General features: G+C 38.0%; 1 protein-coding gene and 1 non-coding gene across 6 annotated transcripts; one reads left to right on the top strand and one right to left on the bottom strand.

Annotated features, from left to right (window-relative positions):
* Window positions 1-3,373: 3,373 nt before the first annotated feature.
* LOC112747956 (uncharacterized) lies at window positions 3,374-12,293 on the bottom strand. 5 transcript variants are annotated; one of them, XR_011873289.1, is made up of 10 exons: window positions 12,052-12,225; window positions 9,837-9,923; window positions 9,653-9,689; window positions 9,427-9,500; window positions 9,224-9,317; window positions 9,045-9,127; window positions 8,388-8,600; window positions 5,016-5,788; window positions 4,829-4,913; window positions 3,374-4,750 (listed from the first exon to the last, which is right to left on the bottom strand). XR_011873289.1 is itself a non-coding variant. In XM_025796174.3 (7 exons), the coding sequence occupies exons 1-7, from the start codon at window positions 12,291-12,293 to the stop codon at window positions 8,427-8,429; spliced, it is 714 nt and encodes a 237-aa protein (XP_025651959.2). In that variant the 3' UTR covers window positions 8,311-8,426. The 5 variants fall into 5 exon arrangements, 3 of the variants coding, with proteins under 3 accessions (XP_025651959.2, XP_025651954.1, XP_072074962.1); XR_011873291.1 differs by having other exon boundaries at window positions 4,829-5,788; window positions 12,129-12,243; XM_025796174.3 differs by lacking the exons at window positions 3,374-4,750; window positions 4,829-4,913; window positions 5,016-5,788 and having other exon boundaries at window positions 8,311-8,600; window positions 12,129-12,293.
* A 9,853-nt stretch (window positions 12,294-22,146) lies between these two features.
* Window positions 22,147-22,254, top strand: LOC112766787 (small nucleolar RNA R71). Its single transcript, XR_003184553.1, has one exon. It is a non-coding gene; the product is annotated as a small nucleolar RNA R71 (small nucleolar RNA).
* The last annotated feature ends 458 nt before the right edge of the window (window positions 22,255-22,712 follow it).

A 22,712-nucleotide genomic window follows, 5' to 3' on the forward strand; every position in this document is an offset into this window, starting at 1 on the left:
AAATTATGTCGCAATATCTCAAAAGTAGAATTGAACTCTGATCTGAAGTTGTTGAGCTCACATACTCTATTATCCTCTTGCACATACTGTAGTGACTTGTTCTCATAAGTTCTCTTGTACATCTAAGATATATTTTGATCTCTTAAATAACATCTTAAAGCTATCTCAAAACACCAAAAAGAAAAATTATAAACTCAATTATAAAAGTTGGGAACATCTTTAGTTGGTTTACACTATGAGTATTTAAACTTCAGATTATTTAATGATTAAATGATCCTTAGTCCTGAAAAGATTCAAAAAAATATATATCTAAATTTTTTAGATTAGATTATAGTCATATATAAGTTTTTCCTAAAAAGTCGAGATAATATCTTAACTCTTTTGATTGGTGGGGTAATCAATCTGAATCAAGACTTAGATTGAGAATACTTAAGAAAATTATATCTAAGGTTCTTAGGTTGAACTTTGGACTAATCTGAGTCTTTTTTAAGGAGATCAGGATAATGTCTAAAGTTCTTAGTTGGTGGAGACTAGGTGTGACAATGGGTAGGGTAGGATTTGGATCTAATCTAATCCTACCCGTGGATTGAGAATATTTCAACCTTAACTCTACTCGTTCTTATCTTCCCGGGTACTCGACTGTACATGCTGATTACAAAAAAGATGCAATATTATTATATAACTTATTGATAATTTAAAATAAAACTGATTTTATGTAATAAAAAATATTAAATTATCAATTAATGATCTTCTTTTAATGGCTAAAGATCTTTTGTATATAGTGAGAAGTCCTTGATTCAACATCCACCTGAAAAATATTTTTATATAAGTATATAACATATACATATATAAAATGCGGATTGGTCGGATAGGGTTTTTAATCCAACCCACACCCTATCTGACCTGCACAAAAACCCTATCTGCTGCCCATCGGGTTAGCAATTCTATCTTATCGGATTGGGTCGGGTTGGATACCTGTGGATATGATGTATATTGCCACTCCTAAATGGAGTATCTTGAAACAATAATATCTAAAGTTCTTAAATTGGTAGAGTATTTAATCTAAGTCTTATGTATAAAAATCGGTAAAAGATTGATTTAGATAATTGGCCATACACAATAAATTTAGATATAGCAGGTATCAAATTCAAAAGTAAATTTCGATTTCAAAAAAGTAATACAATGATACTCATATAATATTCATGTAATAGAATTAATAAATAACAACCATTGGATAAACAATATATATGATAAAGTATATATTATCTTTGATGTTTTTTAAAAATTTTAAAAATATTTTTAATGTTAAATTTAGGCTAAATAATTTAAATAGGAAAAAAAGATGTGCTTTTTCTGGAAATGGACGTTTTGGTGTATATACAGGTATATGGATATTGCAGAGGTGCAGACCTAACACGCAAGTAACGTGCTGACAGAGCACACAGCCCATGTGTTGAACACGTGTCCAAATATCTAAAACAACACGTAAGTTGTGTGTTGACACGTCGCGGCCATCCATGAACACGCATGAGGCGTGATTCCTACGTGGCAGGCAACTCGCAGGTTGCATGCTGCACACGTGGCGGATGTTGGTTGGATGATTTAGCAACACGTAGCCTGCGAGGTGAGTCTTCTGCCTATAAAAAGCAAAGTTCGTAACCATTTTGCTTCATTTTGAGAGAAGTGTTTTCCTCCAGGGTCGGTACGATGGAGGGCACAGCAAATATAGTGGTTTACCACAACGGTGAGGTCGTACGAAATACGTATGTGGGTGTGAGCTTTGCGTGTGAAAATATGTTTTCATTTGTCGTTCTGTGCACTATAACATTCACGGAACTACAGTATAGGCTTTGTTAAAGCATAGAGGCTGATATTGTAAAGAGGGTGACCAACATTCTCTACAGGAGTCTGGTTGTCATTTTTGGCGGCCTAATACAGTTTGAGGTTATGCCAATAGTCGACGAAATAAGTATTCAGTGGATGTTTCGTATTCACTAGCAAAATCAGGTGCAACACCCGAGGATTGAGTTGTACGTTGAGTTTGAGCATATTGTTGTAGATGTGGTTCAACATGACTTAGATGTGTAAGGTGACAAAGTTGAGGCGTACTTAGGAATGAACGATGATAGCGATGATGAGTTCGAAACTATGTACGAAGCCGGTGATGAGGATGAGATGGGGGAAGTGAGGCTGTGGCAGAAACTTTAGTGGTTCCATCCGCAGTTAGTCAACCGATGGACATTCCACCCTTTATGCGTAGCTTGGATCTTGACGCCCTGCATGCACCGGAGTTTTCCGAATATGCAAACATAGGTACGTGAGCAATGGGTAGTATGTTTACTTGATTTTGTTTTAGTGGATCAATGAACGATAAATTTGTTTTCTTATAGATGTTGTTAATCCTGAGGATGGGGAGTTTAAGATTGGAATGGAATACAGTTCAAAAAAATCAGTCATTGCGGCAATTCGTAGTTACACTATCTCCAAAGGAGTCGATTACGTTGTTTACGAATCCGAGCCATAGACATTCTATGTAAAGTGCAAGACTTACAGACGTGGGTACGACTGGCTTATCCAAGCCAGCTTGATACAAAAGAAAGCCTGTTAGGAGATTCGGAGATACAACGGGAGGCACGCGTGTTCTATGGGAACGATCTCTCAGGATCTCACAGGATCACTCCAAGTTACACTCGGTGTAAACTTAGTCGGTGGATGAACATCTATCTGTAAGTTGTACTGATGGCCCCGAACAACTCCCTGTCCCTCTGTCAGAACGGACCGACCTCCATCTGCCTGTCCTTTTATTGGACCTGACCCACCTGTCGAGGTCAAAGGACCGGGGATATACTCGCCAACATGCTCCTGTGATGGCTCATTCAAGTCCAGACCGATCGGACCCTACTGTGATGCATTCATACGACTCCGATCGATTCGAATTTGCGAATCGATGCATACACTAGCTCGACTATCAGGTATGGCTGGTGGATGGTGTCAATGAGACGAACCGTCGACCGATTCCTGGTGGGGTTGCGCGGACTGCTATGATGGGATGGTTGGGATGTAGGCATCATCAAGACCAGGACCACCGCTATCAAGGAATCGATGGATGATATCGTAGTCCCCAAGAGATGGTTGTGCTATTGAGAATAGGGGAGTGTCTGCGAGCCCGAATGGAAATTACTCCAAAACTAAGATTGGCATTTCATCAAACACCTAATGGGCATAATCATAAAACATGGCAAAATTGGTAAATTAATGAAAGCTATGAACCATAAATGATCAAAAGCAATAAAAACAACTCAACAAACATATAAAAGCCATCAAACATCAAATTAAATAACTAGAAATCCAAAATTGCAAGGCAAAATAAATATTGACAAGAGAAATGGAAATATAAGAAAGTGTAGAACAAGTAATGTAATTGAAAGAGACAATTAAAGAAATACTTACAATGTAAATTGCAAAAATCCAAAAGCAAGACTTGAACTATAAAATTCTACATTGAAAACCTAATTAAAACCCTAATGAACTAGAGAAAAAACCTAAGCTAACTACCCTAAAACTACTCCTAAAATGTGTTTTTCCTCTTCTAAGAAGGCTCTCTTTGCTATGTGTTGTTGCCTCCTTAATATAGCCTCTTGAACCAGCCTCAGGCCTTCAGAAATGGGCCAAAAAGAGCCTTAAATCGCGAGTGCACGTGCATTTTTAATGAAGGCACGCACTAGGACCTGTGCGGACGCATAGGTGTGTGCGTCCGCACACTTCACCAAATTTCCACTTGTGCGTACGCAAAGATGGTTGTGCGCACGCACACTTTTGCGATGCTCTGGATTCGCTCTGCTTGGGTTCTTGTGCGTACGCACGGGTAGTTGTGCGCACGCACGCATGCTGATTCCTTCTGTACGTACGCACGCATTCTTGTGCGCACGCACGCATTCTTGTGCGCACGCACGTATGGCTGAGCTCTCCTCCTTTGTTTTCTTCATGCTTTCTCCCAAATGCATGCTCCTCTTCCATTCCCACCAAGCCATTTCTACCTTATTCATCTAAAATCACTCACAAATAACATCAAGGTATCGAATGGAAGGTAAACGGAATAAAATTAGTCAAAATAAGTGCAAAAGAGCATGTTTCCACATTTATGTCCAAATTAGGGAGATAATACAAAAGTATGCTATTTGAGTGCTTAAGTGTGAGTTCATGTGCTAGAATCCATCCAATTTGAGTCAAAATATATCATCAAATATGGACTCATCAGCCTATGAGATGGCCATGAGCGATGATACGAAAATGGCTGAAACACTGCATAAGGCTGAGGCGGTGGCTGCTGAGGTAGCTGCTGCGATGGATACTATGGTGGGTTCTAATGAATGAATGCCGACAGCCTTAAGTACATTTTGTATGATCCACAGTACAAACTCCGGTAATCGGCAGACGGGGTGAAGTCGAAAATTGGTCGTAAACCCCGATCTCGCAGATGACTGTTGCAGTGGTTACCCCATTGTTGTATCCATTCGTCATGAATCCCGTGCTAGTCATGGTGCTGTACTCCCCGAAGAGTAATGCAGTGCGTGTCAACTGGTATGGCTTGTATTGCCAGAGGGGGGACTGTGCATATCCGTATTGGCAAACCACTCGGTCCGCAGGAAGCCATTCGACACACTCGAACGACACCAATGGCCCCACCGTGTCACAAACATTAAGGTGTGTGTATAGGTCTGCAAGAATGATGATGTCGACATACGACAAACTGCAAAATGATTCGAGGAGCATTAGATTATTAATAATACTGTAAATCATAACAACAAACCTCTAAACCCATACTCACCTCCTCCATAAAGTCAATTGCGTGCCTAATAGACGCACTTGAGTCATATCTCACCAATTTTTGGACCCGTGGATGATGACTCTATCTGCAACATAGAAAATTATTCACATAGTTTGAATTAAATCTTGCCAGTAATCCATAAATAACATACACGTTAAATTCTAATAAAATAATGATGGTTTCCTACGTGCCACCGGTATCTCAGCCGGCACAAGCCGGTGTCGGGGAATCGGCGCCAGCCACGGCATACGCTCCCACACCCAAGCAAACAACAAATCAAGTGGGCTATCCATTACACGGCATACGCTCCCACACCCAAGCAAACAACAAATCAAGTGGGCTATCCATTTCCTTACAGTCGTACCGTGATGCACGACACAGTGACCTATAAAGGTGCGTTAGACAAACTGATCCCCAACTGTAACTGCCAATCTGATAAAAGTTTTGGAGCAGTGGTAGATACTTTGAGTGGGCATATGCCGTCAACTTATCCATGAAGAGTGTGGTACCCAGCAGACAGAAGATGTGACACCTAACATAGCGCATAACAAACTCCCATGTGTCCAAAGGGTGTGTGTCTCTAATATGGCGAACTCATGAAAGATTTATGTAATTCTTGGAGGAACTGCTCACTTGGGGTTCGCTGCTGAATATTGCAAGGCTCTGCGTGATAAAGAAGTCATGACTGCTATTGGTCCAACCAGTTACAACCTCTCCGTCGATTGGTAGGTGAATATGTATAACACGTCCTCCAGTGTCACTGTAACCTCACCACTGGCATTACAAACATATGTGTCTCCGGCCGCCACCTTTCCACAAGAGCAGCTAGCATCGCGGAATGTCCTCTGATCACACAATTCTCAAGAGCTGGTAAAATCCGGTGGTCCGTAAAGATTGCTCAACATCCGGATGCCACGTCTCTGATTGGTCAAGCTTACGGGACAAAAGATTCCTATTAACCTGATAAAGTTCAACCACAAAAGAAATTAATTTAATAAATAGCAATATGAATAAATTGATAACTTCTTATTACTCACATTTATATTTTTTGTTAGTTTCACTATAACATATAACTATATATTATTGGCTAGCAAAATATATGTTTACAAAATATAAAATACCATATTCTAATAAATAATAATAAATATATATTAATTTTGAAAAAAATTAACATTAATTATAATTTATATTAATATTTAACACTACACTTAGAATAATAATACCCAAATAAATAATAATAAACTACTAAATTAATGTTAACCAAGTAAATACTAGTACATTAAACAAAAATACAAATTTGCATAATTTGGATGTCCTAAATAATTGACCACATGATCTTCAAGAGACATATAATTACGTATCATTTTGAGTATTCTAATCTCACTCTCAACCTTAAAACTAATTCAAAATCCTAAGTCTCAATGAGCGAAAACCCCACCCTCATCTCCCTCAACAATGAAAGGCAACCTTAAATCTCCAACTCCACCACCTCCCAATAATACATGAGCAATGAGCTCCACCACCCTCTTAATATAGACGGACACGCTACCAACCTCCCCTCCCACCATTAATAACGCTTGTTCCCGGAGGGAGGCCTGCCTCCTGCATGCCGACACGGGACAACACGCATCCCGCGTGCTGCTGCATGCTAGACAAGTGGCACAGCGACATCAACACGCAACTCGCGTGCTGCTGCATGGTGGCCAGATGGCGGAGCGCCACCAACACGCAACCTGCGTGCTGCCTTGGTGGCATGCACGTGTCGTAGCGTCCTCAACTCGCATCATGCGTGCTGCATGGTTGGCCTACGTGATCCTTGGATGAAGACACCTTCGCTTGATGAGTTGAGTATGTATGATTGTCTCTTACATGGAATAAGGTTAAGCTAAGTATGTATGGTTGCCTCTTGTCTCTTATCTTTTGCCCCCTTACATGGACAACACGTCAGCACGCAAGCTGCGTGGTGAACAACATGGGATCTTCGTGTTGGCCAGCATTTTAATGGCTCCACAATTCTGAAAATCACCCCAAACCTCAATATTTGAAGAAAACATCATTACTTTCTCCATATAGAAAATAATTTCTGTTAAATTTGTTTCAATTATATTTTTAATATTTTTGATATGTTTTAATTTTAGGGGGTTGTGCTCTGGTGATGAAGCTAAGTTGCTTTTTCATGTGATGAAAGTATGGTGGCATTTTGCTATGTGGCCACGTGTGGGAACTGCAGAAGTGGGGACACAGCAGAACCTGCTATGACAGACACATTACTGTGGATGTTTTGAAATTGTAGGAAAATTGATCCTATCAATTTTTTTAAACAATTGAGAGAGTAAAGTGTGATTTTTTACTATTTATTTTATAAGTGAGACCAAAAATAAATGAGAGAGAACAATGAAGGATTAGAGATCACACTTTATACTCAATTTTTTTTTTTAACAATCGAGAACATTCATTCCCTAATTGTAGTGGTTAGTTATGACTAATCTGAAGTGTTTAATCGTTATTAGTAAAGTGGGCTTTTTTTTGGGATATTTGGCTAGTTTGATGATTTTTTTGGTATTGATCTAGTTGGCACAATGTGGGCTGTACATATAGATAGAATGTGCTGAAAAATAACATAGTTACCGAGGATGTAACCCAAAATAAGATGAAAAAATATTAATTTAAGCAAAAGAGAAAGAAATTCAACCTCTCATGAGCTCACAGGTGAGCTGAATAATCCAAAGTGCTGAAATATCAATTACTTAATTACCAAATTGAACCATATTTTTCTATATATGAATGAAATTATTAATTTTTTTTACTGAAAAATAAATATTGACACAAGGAATAAATATTATTCATCTATTAAATAATAGAAAAAAAGTTACCAACTATGCTATCTATTAATTACTACATTAACTGACTTTTTATGTTCAAATCGTAAACAATTTGAATTTTTTAAGCATTCATAGCTTAATTTTATTTTCTCATGTTTACAATTGATATATTGGAATTTCATCTAAGTAAATTTATTCCAAAAATTGTGTCAACTATTCCTGGTTATATATAAATTAATTTCAAATGCTAAATTCATTTTTTCTTTGCATGCAATGGGTCTCAATAAAACATGAGTAATATATGTTTTAATCATTTCGGCCTATACCCAGCCTTCTACAGCCGAACCATTCCAAAAATAAAAGGATCCAGAAATTCATACCCACTATCCTTTCTCCTTATTTACTTCTTTCTTTTATTTTCTCTTTTATTTTCTTTTATTTATTTATTTATTTATTTTTTTTTTTTTTTGTCAGAGTGAGAGAGTAGGGATTTTCAAACCCCAACAATATACCGTATAGCCCACTTCTCTTTTAACATTATTTGTCTAACACTTTACTTTATATCCCACTAAACCCAATATTTCAAGCCATTCCCTTCTTTTCCTTTCCTTTCAAAATCTCAACTGTTATCAAGTAAATAATGTTGATCACAAGACCATATAATTTGAATAAATGCTAATTGAACTTAAACCGAAGTGAGCATTGTAGAATAATTAAGTTATAAGTCAGAAAATAACCTTATACAGGATAGTCTCTCTGATATTGAATAGTAAACTCTAGTTCTCAGATAGATGTTTGTCTAGGAAAGCTTTAGCTAGATTACTGAAGCTTGCACTAACTTCTTCAGCTGCTGCATACCTCTTGATGGCATCAACAACTTCTGGCTTTAAAATCTCTTCCTTGTTAGATTCATTACACACATAATAAAGTGCTCCAAGTGCATAATTTACCTAAATATCAAACGGTAATTACTCAGTGATACATTGAATCATAATATGAAGAAAATTAAGAATGTAAAGGTCAATAAAGATACATGATTTACTCAGCAGTTACTAGGTAATTTTGAGAACAAGTTATTAGTAAGCAAGTTTAACAGGTATAAAGGTATATACATTCTAGAGAATCTAACATCCTATGAAAATTCATTCAAAGTTATTTCTTCTGATACACAGAAGACAATAAGAGAGCCTAAATTTCAAAGATAGAGTAACAAATATGAATCATGCTCATATATAACATAAACTAGGGGAAAGATTATTGTGTCAAAAACAATTTTAAGATTCTCGCTTTACATGTCCCTTTGGCTTATAGCATTCACAAGTTGAACTAAAGAGCCAAAACAAAATCATGAGGTGGTCAAGCAAAACAAACTCAAGAAAGTTTCTTATCCTTACAGTGTTCCTGACTGGGCTTGATAGACATTGAATGATAAGAGGTATGCCACCAAACTTACTTACAACTGCAACATTTGCCTGATCTAAAATAAATAAATCAATTCAAAAGGCTGTTATCATGAATAAAATTCTTTAAAATAGAAGTTTACAAAACAGGAGCAAAACAACTAGCATTTTACCAGCACAAGAATTGCAGATGCCTCCAACACCAAAGTCTACAAGTTTTTCATTGGGTTCAGTCATGCAGTCCAGGAAGAGTTCCAAAACATTAAGCTGCTCATGTGTCAAATTGGGTAAAACAGAAGTTACAAACGGAACAATGCATGCATCGATATTAAAGAAAGTTACAAAGTACAAAATATACAATTCTTTGGCTCCATACCTGTCGCAACAAGTTATAATTGTAAGGATCATAAGCGAAGTTGGCCAAATTTGCCAGAATCCTCTCTTTTGTTTCTGTTAAGGTGGGAAAAAGAATATGAAAAAGTTTCAGCAATCTAGAACTCTAGAAGACAAATGTGTCTTTACAAATGCAGTTGAAAAGAGTGTTTCAAACATTACTAAATTATCAAATAAAACATCTAAAAATAAATGAAAAAAAATTATACCTTCATCAGTTGTGTTCTGAAACTGAGACACCAGTTCCTGAAACAAGTGTCATCTATCAACGAAAATACTTGTGTCTAAAATAGTTGTACATGATTATTATTTGTTTTTGTTTTGCCGTCGTTGTTGCTGTTATAATAATAAAAGCAACAGAAGTTGAAAAGAAAAAGATGATGAGAGAAGCACCTGAAGGTATTGAAATCTAGGACTTCCATATTTTCCAGTTCGCTCTTGTTGTCTCTGGTCATTGGTGAACATCGATGGTTCCCTCTTCTGCTCAATAACTATTTATTAATACTAAGAATAATAAACATACAAATCTGTTTGCACTAAAACTTGCTGATAGAAACAGTAAGAGAAGCATGGGAGGGAATGCCAACAAGAACGATACAAGCTTGGAAGGGCATCAAAAAAGAAAGATAGAGATAGCCTAGAAGTAATTGTGATTACTGCTACATTAAGCTTCCTGGCTAATTTTGATGACATAAGATTAGATTCGACCAAGAGACCACAAAGGAGGTAAAAGCTATCACTTGATGGACAAGGCGGTGTGCGTAGTGTATAAAAAGGTATTCAATAGCATCATAGCAAAACAATTGTAACCAAGGTTCTGAAAACCAGACCAATCATCGAACCGCTCTAATTACTGGTTTACTAGTCCAACCGGTTCAACCGTAGTTCAACCGAAAAATTCGTTTTATAATAAAATAATAAAAAATATAAATAAATACCCTAAAACATAATTATAATCTAATATAAATCTTAAAACGTCTTCTAAATTTAAAGCACTACATGAAATGTTATCAAAATCTTATGATTTGATCAAAATACAAACTCAAAAATTAAATAACTAAGGTATTTATTTAAATATATTTTGAATCTAACTCTAATCTCATTGTTGATGAGAGTGAAAATTAATAATCATAATACTAACTCTAATCTAATTAAGCAGCTATTGTCCCATCTGAGCCAAATTAGATGCTTATATGCTAATAAAGTAGAAGTACTACTTGATCCCCTACTAATGTTCTCCATGATGATAGTACCAAAAGCATAATTAAAAACCTAAGCACACAAAGTAATTAACATCAAGATATTTCCATCTTTGAAACAAACTTAACCAACCAACCAAATATAAACTAACCTGAAGAAATTTCTTATGAACTAACCTTAAGAAACAAGAAACAAGGATAATCCCAATCTCAAAAATCACAACAATTTCAATTTAGCAAATTAGAAGAACAACACAGCAACTCAAAGACAACAATACACAACAACAATTTGCAAATAAACAACAAGAATAGAAAATCCAGCAAAATTATATCGCAGCAACCTATTAATTTGGCAAATCAAAACAACAGCAGCCCAACAATTTAGCAAATTATCAACTGAACAAGTTCAAGAACAGAATTACTAGGTCATTGGTTCAACCGATGAGTCATTAGTTCACTCGATTAACCCGGTTATAATTAAATAAAAATATAAATTATAAAAATAAAAGCAAAGCAAAGCTTCTTGGTAGAATATATGTATTCAAGTTGATGTAGATTTTCCATAAATGAAAAATGAGCTTATCTCATTCAACATTTTGAGTATATTTGTCATTTTAAAATGAAACATTCAAATGTTTTTAAAGCAACACAACCCATCAAATGTAGGCAAAATTGGTCTTGTTATGGATATCAACAGAGGACTTGAAACAATTCATTTAAACATTCTTCTAATTTTAAGTTTGAGAATGCCTATTAGATCCAACTGAGTTGCAGGCTCAAAATGCAATTTTCCCATGCTGCTTAATTCCAAATTTTACACTAGAACAATGTTCAATAATGAAGTGCAAGATGTTATCACAGAACTCCCACAGAATTCAGTTTAGTTTATATTCAGGCCTAAAAAAGCTTTCATCTGCAATAGAATCCACCAAGGATTCTGCATAGTATATTTTCTCTATTATCCAGCAAATTCAACAACAAATTCAACTATTCAAGTATTTAACTCTGTTATCCAGCAACAAAATTCAACTCAATGATATTATCAGATTCAGCAACAATTCTAAAAAACCAAATACAATAACAACAAGCACCAGATTCAACAACAATTCTAATTAAAATTTGCTAAGGTTCAACAACAATTCTGAAAGAACAATGTTTGTGTGTTTTGTAATAAACAAAACAGGTAAATGAAGCAGGGCACATGGTGCCGAACTGCCAATGGATCAACCAAAAGCTGCACTTGAAATGATCACAAGATGGATGAAAGGGACATTAACTGTCACAACCAAAACTAACTATGCCTCACATAATTATAAATATATTTTATTTTTATATAAATAATAATATCAAAAATTATAATAGGAATATATAGGATTACGAAATTTAAGCTTGGAGTAGTAGATAGTTACTTGAAGTGTCATAACCCTAATTTGGTGAGTGATAGCATGAGGAAACACATTTTTTTTCCCTCAGGTGAGGAACTCACGTGGAGTAGCTTGGATTCTGACGCGAGTGGTGGACGCGAAGACAGCCACTGACTATGAATGCAGATATGCTGTAGAAGTGTAGATAGTTGGTTTATTAGGGGAGGCTGATAATGCTTTAATTTTGTTTTATTTTTGTTGGAATTTTTGGGCTTTGTGAGACACATTTTTATAATGCTGGACTTTGGATTTTCGGCCTTTGAATATGAAAGGAAGTTTATATTTTATTTTTGTTATTAGATATTTTGGGCTATTCAAACATTTTTTTAAGTAGGGAAAATTTTGAAAACAAAAAAAGAAATAAAATATATGAATATATTTGAGATATATACGAAAATTAATTTAGTTACGGAGAGAATAATGATGATAACTTTGAATATGGATGCATGGTAAGTTTTCCATTAATGTGGACCTAGGTGATTCAGAGACATGCAAAATGCAGGTAACGTTTTGCAGTGGCGTAAAAAACAAAAATCTGCATACCTGCAAAACGCAGGACACGATTGGACTGGGCAACGAAATCAGGAAACGAAACGTGGCCTGCATGCTGAGAGGGGCAATGTTGACCAGCATAGGGCTAAGCAAAACGCAGGTTGCGTTTGTCAGACTTACACAGCCAAATGTGGGTTGCGTTTTGTAGCGTTTCCAGTTGCATGCGTGCTACGTGTTAGAGAAGATTGTTGTGGGAGTGTTTAAAATGCAAATCGCACTATCGCAGAGTAAGTTTACTGGAGAGAGTTACCGAAGAGTAAGTGTTATGTGAGTGAAGAGTGAAGAGTGTTGTTGTGTGAGGAAGGGTTGTAGGAAGAAGAAGAAGAGTGAAAAGCGTAGCTTCATTTGGTTATCAAATAAAAAATGGTTCAAGATTTTACTAAACTGAAGATCACATTATTAAGTACTTAGATCATCCTCAATGGGTAAGTTAATTTTTTTAAAAAAATTTTATGAGAATAATGTTTAATAAAAATAATGTTTATGAGTACTTGGATCATATAATATTGGATCATATAATACTGTTTAAATTTTATGAGTACTTAGATTATATAATACAGTTTAATAAGAAGAATGGTTGTTATGTTTTTGAAAGAAAAAATAAATAATATTTAATTATTTTTAGTTACCGTTATTATTATTATTATTATTATTATTATTATTATTATTATTATTATTATTATTATTATTATTATTATTATTATTATTATTATTATTATTATTATTATTATTATTATTATTATTATTATTATTATTATTATTATTATTATTATTATTATTATTATTATTATTATTATAAAATACTGTATAGTATTATAATTAATTTTTAATAATAAAAATTAAATAAATATTTTTTAATATTTATAATTAATTTTTAAGATAATAATAGTAATAATATTGTTTAGTCTATATAATGTTTATTATTATTTTTGAAAAATGATAAATAAATTATTATTTTTTAATAATTTATTATTAATTTTTAAGATAATAATGGTAATAATGTCGTTTAGTTACCGGTTTTATTATTATTATTATTATTATTATTATTATTATTATTATTATTAGGTTTATTATTATGATTATTAGTTATTATAGAAATGTATAATATTTATTATTATGTTGTGATAATAAATGGTAAATAAATATTGTATAGTTGCTGTTTTGATATTATTATTATTATTATTATTATTATTATTATTATTATTATTATTATTATTATTATTATTATTATTATTATTATTATTATTATTATTATTATTAACTGATATTATTTAGAATTTAATAATTATCGTTTTTTTTGCAGGTTAATAAGAATTTGTTGTTTAGAAAACTCGATCCGTCCGATACCTTTAACGAAGTAGCTGCAGCGGCACTGGAGTTTACTGGGTTTCAACACGTTTCTCGAGTAGGCGAAATGAGAGGTCATTCTGCACTACTGAGTGCCTTGGTAGAACGCTGGCGGCCGGAGACTCACACATTTCATCTTCCGGTCGGTGAAGTCACGGTGACGCTGGAAGATGTGGCCTATATTTTTGGTCTCCCGATTAATGGGGAGGCCGTTATGGGTAGATCAGATAGCAGTCACCAGTTTTTGGTGGAGAACTGCATTGCGTGTTTTGGTCAGGAGCTCGGTCCGCAAGATCACGTGTTGGGGAAGGTTAATATTGCATGGGTCCGGCGGTGCAGAGATAGCGAGTCGTGTGATACTCAAGAGTCGGTTGAGCGGTACGTCCGGGCGCACATTTTCTGCGTGTTTGGAACAATTGTGTTTACGGATAAGTCGACCACTTCATTAAACTCGGAGTTTCTACCGCTACTTCGGGATTTCCACCGGATATCATCATACAGTTGGGGGGCAGCCAGTCTGGCGCACCTGTACAGATTGTTGCGCTCCATCTCATTTAAGTAGCGGGTTGACTTTGGTCTTCCTTTCGTTGCGCGCCTCAATGTCCAATTGGCAATCACCTTCGCTCCTTCATATCTATCCCATGTAGATGGGTCACCCATAGGAACAAACTCGCCTCTGTATACCTTGCAAATTTCAGACATCTTGTACACGTCGTGCACGTACACCTGCCAATCAAGACGCTGGTTGGCGCAACATGCAAGCACGTGGCGACATGGGAGTCGCTCGACCTGGAAATGGCCACAGTGGCAGTGTCGTTGCGCAAGGTTAACTGTGTAAATGGAACCATCTTGCATCTCGTGAACCTCAAACATCTCGTTGCGCCTGTCGAACCGGTTGACCACAATGTTTCCTACACGTCGGAAGCTTTCTTCAACTCTCTACGTCGCAAATTCTGAATATGTGAATCCGTTGCGGAGACGCTCATGAGCCTCGGTACTCTTCCGAGTAAACAACTCATTCAGCCGATAGAAAGTTGACCGGACAAGGGCAGTCACAGGAAGGTTGCGTGAACCCTTCAGGACAGAATTTATGCACTCTACCAAGTTTGTCGTCATATGTCCCCAATGATGACCACCATCGAATGCCAACACCCATCTCTCAACACCGATCTCATCGCACCATTGAGTATATGCCTCACCCCGCTCTTCAAGCCTTTGTTAGTTTTTGTTGTACTCCTGCTCCGTCCTAGAATAGCCTGTAGAACAAACCATTTAATCATAAGTAGATGCCAGAAATTTACTATGAATAGAACCATAATAGTGAGTTGAAATACCTGTGTTCACTACGATTTTATGTAAATATGGAGCCTTGAACCTCCTTAAGAAGTTGGACCCGATGTGCCTGGTGCAGTACATGTGCCACGCCCTTGGTGGTGACCATGCACCGTTACTGCGAGCTATTGCAGCGTCGATGGAGGTATGGCGGTCTGAAATAATACCCACACCATCAATGGTAACAACATATCTCCGCAAATTGGTTAGGAAAAACTCCCATGCGTCTGCTGTCTCGCCCTCGACAATCGCAAATGCAATAGGCACAATGTGTTGATTCCCATCTTGTGCAACCGCTACCAGAAGTGCACCTTTATATTTTTCGTACAGGTGCGTGCCATCAACTTGCACCAGTGGCTTGCAGTGTCTGAATGCTACAATACACGGATAGAAGCTCCAAAAAACGCGGTGCAGAACTCTTACACCCAGATTCTCCTCACTCTCACGATAAACGGGGAGTGTTTTAATTTGAACATGAGACCTTGGCATCTTCACTGTCATTGCTTTCAACCATACTGGCAGAGTCTGGTAAGAAACTTCCCAATCACCGAAAACTTTTGCGACAGCTTTCTGCTTTGCCAACCAAGCATTTCGGTAACTCACAGTGTAGTTGAACCTGCCTTGGACTTCTGCAATAACAGACTTCACCTTTATCGAGGGGTCTGCTTCAACCAACGGCCTAATGGCATCTGTAATTGTGTCCGAGTCCAACTTGGCATGATCTTGTGAAATCATGCCCACGGTGCACGTGTGCTTGCCATTGTATCTCCTGATCTCCTGGTGCACGAAATTGTGATCACTACTTTTCACAACTCAAATAATCCCCGGTGATGAAACCAAAAACTTGGTGTTCAATACCATGGCATAAACACAACTTCGCACAACTAACCAGCAAGTGTACTGGGTCGTCCAAGTAATAAACCTTACGCGAGTAAGGGTCGATTCCACAGAGATTGTTGGTATGAAGCAAGCTATGGTCACCTTGTAAATCTCAGTCAGGCAAACTCAAATGGATATGGGGTGATATACGCATAAAACATAAAGATAAAGATAGAGATACTTATGTAATTCATTGGTAGGAACTTCAGATAAGCGTATGAAGATGCCTTCCCTTCCGTCTCTCTGCTTTCCTACTGTCTTCATCCAATCCTTCTTACTCCTTTCCATGGCAAGCTTAAGCAAGGGTTTCACCGTTGTCAGTGGCTACCTCCCATCCTCTCAGTGGAAATGTTCAACGCACCCTGTCACGGCACGACTATCCATCTCTCGGTTCTCAATCAGGCCGGAATAGAATCCAGTGATTCTTTTGCGTCTGTCACTAACGCCCCGCCCTCAGGAGTTTGAAGCACGTCACAGTCATTCAATCATTGAATCCTACTCAGAATACCACAGACAAGGTTAGACCTTCCGGATTCTCTTGAATGCCGCCATCAGTTCTAGCCTATACCACGAAGACTCTGATCTCACGGAATGGCTGGCTCGTTTGTCAGGCGAGCACTCGGTTGTCAGGCGATCAACCATGCATCGTGTATCAGGAATCCAAGAGATATTCACCCAATCGAAGGTAGAACGGAGGTGGTTGTCAGTCACACGTTCATAGGTGAGAATGATGATGAGTGTCACGGGTCATCACATTCATCAAGTTGAAGAACAAGTGATATCTTAGAACAAGAACAAGCGGAATTGAATAGAAGAACAATAGTAATTGCATTAATACTCGAGGTACAGCAGAGCTCCACACCTTAATCTATGGTGTGTAGAAACTCCACCGTTGAAAATACATAAGAACAAGGTCTAGGCATGGCCGAATGGCCAGCCTCCCAATGATCTAAGAACTAGATGTCCAAAGATGATCTAGAGATCTAAAGTGATCAAAAGATTTTTTTAAATACAATAGTAAAAGGTCCTACTTATAGAAAACTAGTAGCCTAGGGTGTACAGAGATGAGTAAATGACATAAAAATCCACTTCCGGGCCCACTTGGTGTGTGCTTGGGCTGAGCATTGAAGCATTTTCGTGTAGAGACTCTTCTTGGAGTTAAACGCCAGCTTTTATGCCAGTTTGGGCGTTTAACTCCCATTTTGGTGCCAGTTCCGGCGTTTAACGCTGTGATTTCTGAGGGTGACTTTGAACGCCGGTTTGGGCCATCAAATCTTGGGCAAAGTATGGACTATCATATATTTCTGGAAAGCCCAGGATGTCTACTTTCCAACGCCGTTGAGAGCGCGCCAATTGGGCTTCTGTAGCTCCAGAAAATCCACTTCGAGTGCAGGGAGGTCAGAATCCAACAGCATCTGCAGTCCTTTTTGGTCTCTGAATCAGATTTTTGCTCAGGTCCCTCAATTTCAGCCAGAAAATACCTGAAATCACAGAAAAACACACAAACTCATAGTAAAGCCCAGAAAAGTGAATTTTAACTAAAAACTAATAAAAATATACTAAAAACCAACTAGATCATACTAAAAACATACTAAAAACAATGCCAAAGAGCGTACAAATTATCCGCTCATCACAACACCAAACTTAAATTGTTGCTTGTCCTCAAGCAACTGAGAATCAAATAAGATAAAAATAATAGAATATGCAATGAATTCCAAAAACATCTATGAAGATCAGTATTAATTAGATGAGCGGGGCTTTTAGCTTTTTGCCTCTGAACAGTTTTGGCATCTCACTCTATCCTTTGAAATTCAGAATGATTGGCTTCTTTAGGAACTCAGAATCCAGATAGTGTTATTGATTCTCCTAGTTAAGTATGATGATTCTTGAACATAGCTACTTATTGAGTCTTGGCCGTGGCCCAAAGCACTCTGTCTTCCAGTATTACCACCGGATACATACATGCCACAGACACATAATTGGGTGAACCCTTTTCAGATTGTGACTCAGCTTTGCTAGAGTCCCCAACTAGAGGTGTCCAGAGTTCTTAAGCACACTCTTTTTGCCTTGGATCACAACTTTATTTCTTTCTTTTCTCTATTTTTTTGAATTTTTTTTCTTTCCCCTCTTTTTTTTCGAAATTTTCTTTTTTTTTCATTGCTTTTTCTTGCTTCAAGAATCATTTTAATGATTTTTCAGATCCTCAGTAACATGTCTCCTTTTTCATCATTCTTTCAAGAGCCAACATTCATGAACCACAAATTCAAAAGACATATGCACTGTTTAAGCATACATTCAGAAGACAAAAATATTGCCACCACATCAAAATAATTAAACTGTTATAAAATTCAAAATTCATGCAATTCTTTTTCTTTCTCAATTAAGAACAATTTTTTTTATTTTTATTTAAGAAAGGTGATGGATTCATAGGACATTCATAACTTTAAGGCATAGACACTAAGACACTAACGATCATAAGACACAAACATAGATAAACATAAGCAATAATTTTCGAAAAACAGACAAATAATGAACAAGGAAATTAAGGAACGGGTCCACCTTAGTGATGGCGGCTCTTTCTTCCTCTTGAAGGTCCTATGGAGTGCTTGAGCTCCTCAATGTCTCTTCCTTGTCTTTGTTGTTCCTCTCTCATGGTTCTTTGATCTTCTCTTATCTCATGGAGGAGGATGGAATGTTCTTGGTGCTCCACCCTTAGTTGTCCCATGTTGGACTCAATTCTCCTAGGGAGGTGTTTAGTTGCTCCCAATAGTTTTGTGGAGGAAAGTGCATCCCTTGAGGCATCTCAGGGATTTTATGAGGAGGAATTTCCTCATGCTTGCTCCATCCTTTTCTTAGTGATGGGCTTGAGGTCATGCCTTTTCAGTTGAATCGGCTTCCCTCTTGAGTTTCTCTTCCATTGAGCGCCCTCTTCACATATGACTGTGAGGACTTGGTCCAACCTTTGATCAAAGTTGACCCTTCTAGTGTAAGGATGTTCATCTCCTTGCATCATAGGCAAGTTGAATGCCAACCTTACATTTTCCGGACTAAAATCCAAGTATTTCCCCCAAACCATAGTAAGATAATTCTTTGGATCCGGGTTCACACTTTGATCATGGTTCTTGGTGATCCATGCATTGGCATAGAACTCTTGAACCATTAAGATTCCGACTTGTTGAATGGGGTTGGTAAGAACTTCCCAACCTCTTCTTCGGATCTCCGGATATTCACTCTTTTTGAGTGAAAAAGGGACCTCGGGGATCACCTTCTTCAAGGCCACAACTTCATAGAAGTGGTCTTGATGCACCCTTGAGATGAATCTTTCCATCTCCCATGACTCGGAGGTGGAAGCTTTTTCCTTCCCTTTCCTCTTTCTAGAGGTTTCTCCGGCCTTGGATGCCATAAATGGTTATGGAAAAATAAAAAGCAATGCTTTTACCACACCAAACTTAAAAGGTTTGCTCGTCCTCGAGCAAAAGAAGAAAGAAGAGAGTAGAAGAAGAAGAAATGAGGAAGAAGGGAGTGGCTTTGTGTTCGGCCAAAAAGGGGGAGAAGTGGTGTTTAGGTTGTGTGAAAATGAAGGAGTGAAGATGGGTTTATATAGGAGAGGGGAAGGGTGATTTTCGGCCAAGTGAGGGTGGGTTTGGGTGGGGAAGTGGTTTGAATTTGAATGGTGAGGTAGGTGGGGTTTTATGAAGGATGGATGTGAGTGGTGAAGAGAAAGATGGGATTTGATAGGTGAAGGGTGTTTGGGGAAGAGGTGTTGAGGTGATTGGTGAGTGGGGGAAGAAGAGAGAGAGTGGTGGGGTAGGTGGGGATCCTGTGGGGTCCACAGATCCTGAGGTGTCAAGGAAAAGTCATCCCTACACCAAATGGCAAGCAAAATTGCGTTTTTAGCCATTTCTGGCGTTAAACGCCGGGCTGGTGCCCATTTCTGGCGTTTAACGCCAGCTTCTTGCCCTTTTCTGGCGTTTAACGCCAGTCTGGTGCCCCTTTCTGGCGTTAAACGCCCAGAATGGTGCCAGACTGGGCGTTAAACGCCCATCTGCTAACCTTACTGGCGTTTAAACGCCAGTTGGTGTGTCCTCCAGGGTGTGCTGTTTTTCTTCCTGTTTTTCATTCTGTTTTTGCTCTTTTCATTGATTTTGTGACTTCTCATGATCATCAACCTACAAAAAACATAAAATAACAAAAGAAAATAGTTAATTATAAAACATTGGGTTGCCTCCCAACAAGCGCTTCTTTAATGTCATTAGCTTGACAGAGGACTCTCATGGAGTCTCAGAAATGCTCAGAGCTATGTTGGAACCTCCCAACACCAAACTTAGAGTTTGAATGTGGGGGTTCAACACCAAACTTAGAAGTTGGTTGTGGCCTCCCAACACCAAACTTAGAGTTTGACTGTGGGGGCTCTGTTTGGCTCTGTTTTGAGAGAAGCTCTTCATGCTTCCTCTCCATGGTGACAGAGGGATATCCTTGAGCCTTAAACACAAGGGATTCTTCATTCACTTGAATGATCAATTCTCCTCTATCAACATCAATCACAGCCTTTGTTGTGGCTAGGAAGGGTCTGCCAAGGATGATGGACTCATCCATGCACTTCCCAGTCTCTAGGACTATGAAATCAGTAGGGATGTAATGGTCTTCAACTTTTACTAGAATATCCTCTACAAGTCCATAGGCTTGTTTTCTTGAATTGTCTGCCATCTCTAGTGAGATTTTTGCAGCTTGCACCTCAAAGATCCCTAGTTTCTCCATTACAGAGAGAGGCATGAGGTTTACACTTGACCCTAAGTCACACAAGGCCTTCTTGAAGGTCATGGTGCCTATGGTACAAGGTATTGAAAACTTCCCAGGATCCTGTCTCTTTTGAGGCAGTTTCTGCCTAGACAAGTCATCCAGTTCTTTGGTGAGCAAAGGGGGTTCATCCTCCCAAGTCTCATTTCCAAATAACTTGTCATTTAGCTTCATGATTGCTCCAAGGTATTTAGCAACTTGCTCTTCAGTGACATACTCATCCTCTTCAGAGGAAGAATACTCATCAGAGCTCATGAATGGCAGAAGTAAGTTCAATGGAATCTCTATGGTCGCATTTTGAGCCTCAGATTCCCATGGTTCCTCATTGGGGAACTCATTGGAGGCCAGTGGACGTCCATTGAGGTCTTCCTCAGTGGCGTTCACTGCCTCTTCTTCCTCCCAAAATTCGGCCATGTTGATGGCTTTGCACTCTCCTTTTGGATTTTCTTCTGTATTGCTTGGGAGAGTACTAGGAGGGAGTTCAGTAATTTTCTTGCTCAGCTGACCCACTTGTGCCTCCAAGTTTCTAATGGAGGACCTTGTTTCAGTCATGAAACTTTGAGTGGTTTTGATCAGATCAGAGACCATGGTTGCTAAGTCAGAGGTATTCTGCTTAGAACTCTCTGTCTGTTGCTGAGAAGACGATGGAAAAGGTTTGCTATTGCTAAACCTGTTTCTTCCACCATTATTATTGTTGAAACCTTGTTGAGGTCTCTGTTGATCCTTCCATGAAAAATTTGGATGATTTCTCCATGAAGGATTATAGGTGTTTCCATAGGGTTCTCCCATGTAATTCACCTCTTCCATTGAAGGGTTCTCAGGATCATAAGCTTCTTCCTCAGATGAAGCTTCCTTAGTACTGCTTGGTGCATTTTGCATTCCAGACAGACTTTGAGAAATCATATTGACTTGTTGAGTCAATATTTTGTTCTGAGCCAATATGGCATTCAGAGTGTCAATCTCAAGAACTCCTTTCTTCTGACTAGTCCCATTGTTCACAGGATTCCTTTCAGAAGTGTACATGAATTGGTTATTTGCAACCATTTCAATCAGCTCTTGAGCTTCTGTAGGCGTCTTCTTCAGATGAAGAGAGCCTCCAGCAGAGCTATCCAAAGACATTTTGGATAGTTCAGAGAGACCATCATAGAAAATACCTATGATGCTCCATTCAGAAAGCATATCAGAAGGACACTTTCTGATTAATTGTTTGTATCTTTCCCAAGCTTCATAGAGGGATTCTCCTTCCTTCTGTCTGAAGGTTTGGACTTCCACTCTAAGCTTACTCAATTTTTGAGGTGGAAAGAACTTTGCCAAGAAGGCATTGACTAGCTTTTCCCAAGAGTCCAGGCTTTCTCTAGGTTGAGAGTCCAACCATGTTCTAGCTCTGTCTCTTACAGCAAAAGGGAATAGCATAAGTCTGTAGACCTCAGGGTCAACCCCATTAGTCTTGACAGTGTCACAGATTTGCAAGAACTCAGCTAAAAACTGATGAGGATCTTCCAATGGAAGTCCATGGAACTTGCAATTCTGTTGCATTAGAGAAACTAATTGAGGCTTAAGCTCAAAGTTGTTTGCTCCAATGGCAGGGATAGAGATGCTTCTCCCATAGAAGTCGGGAGTAGGTGCAGTAAAGTCACCCAGCACCTTCCTTGCATTGTTGGCATTGTTTTTGTTTTCGGCTGCCATGAGTTCTTCTTCTTTGAAGAATTTGGTTAGGTCCTCTACAGAGAGTTGTGCTT

This window comes from Arachis hypogaea, chromosome 2 (genome assembly GCF_003086295.3).
Source record: "Arachis hypogaea cultivar Tifrunner chromosome 2, arahy.Tifrunner.gnm2.J5K5, whole genome shotgun sequence".
Lineage (NCBI taxonomy): Eukaryota > Viridiplantae > Streptophyta > Magnoliopsida > Fabales > Fabaceae > Arachis > Arachis hypogaea.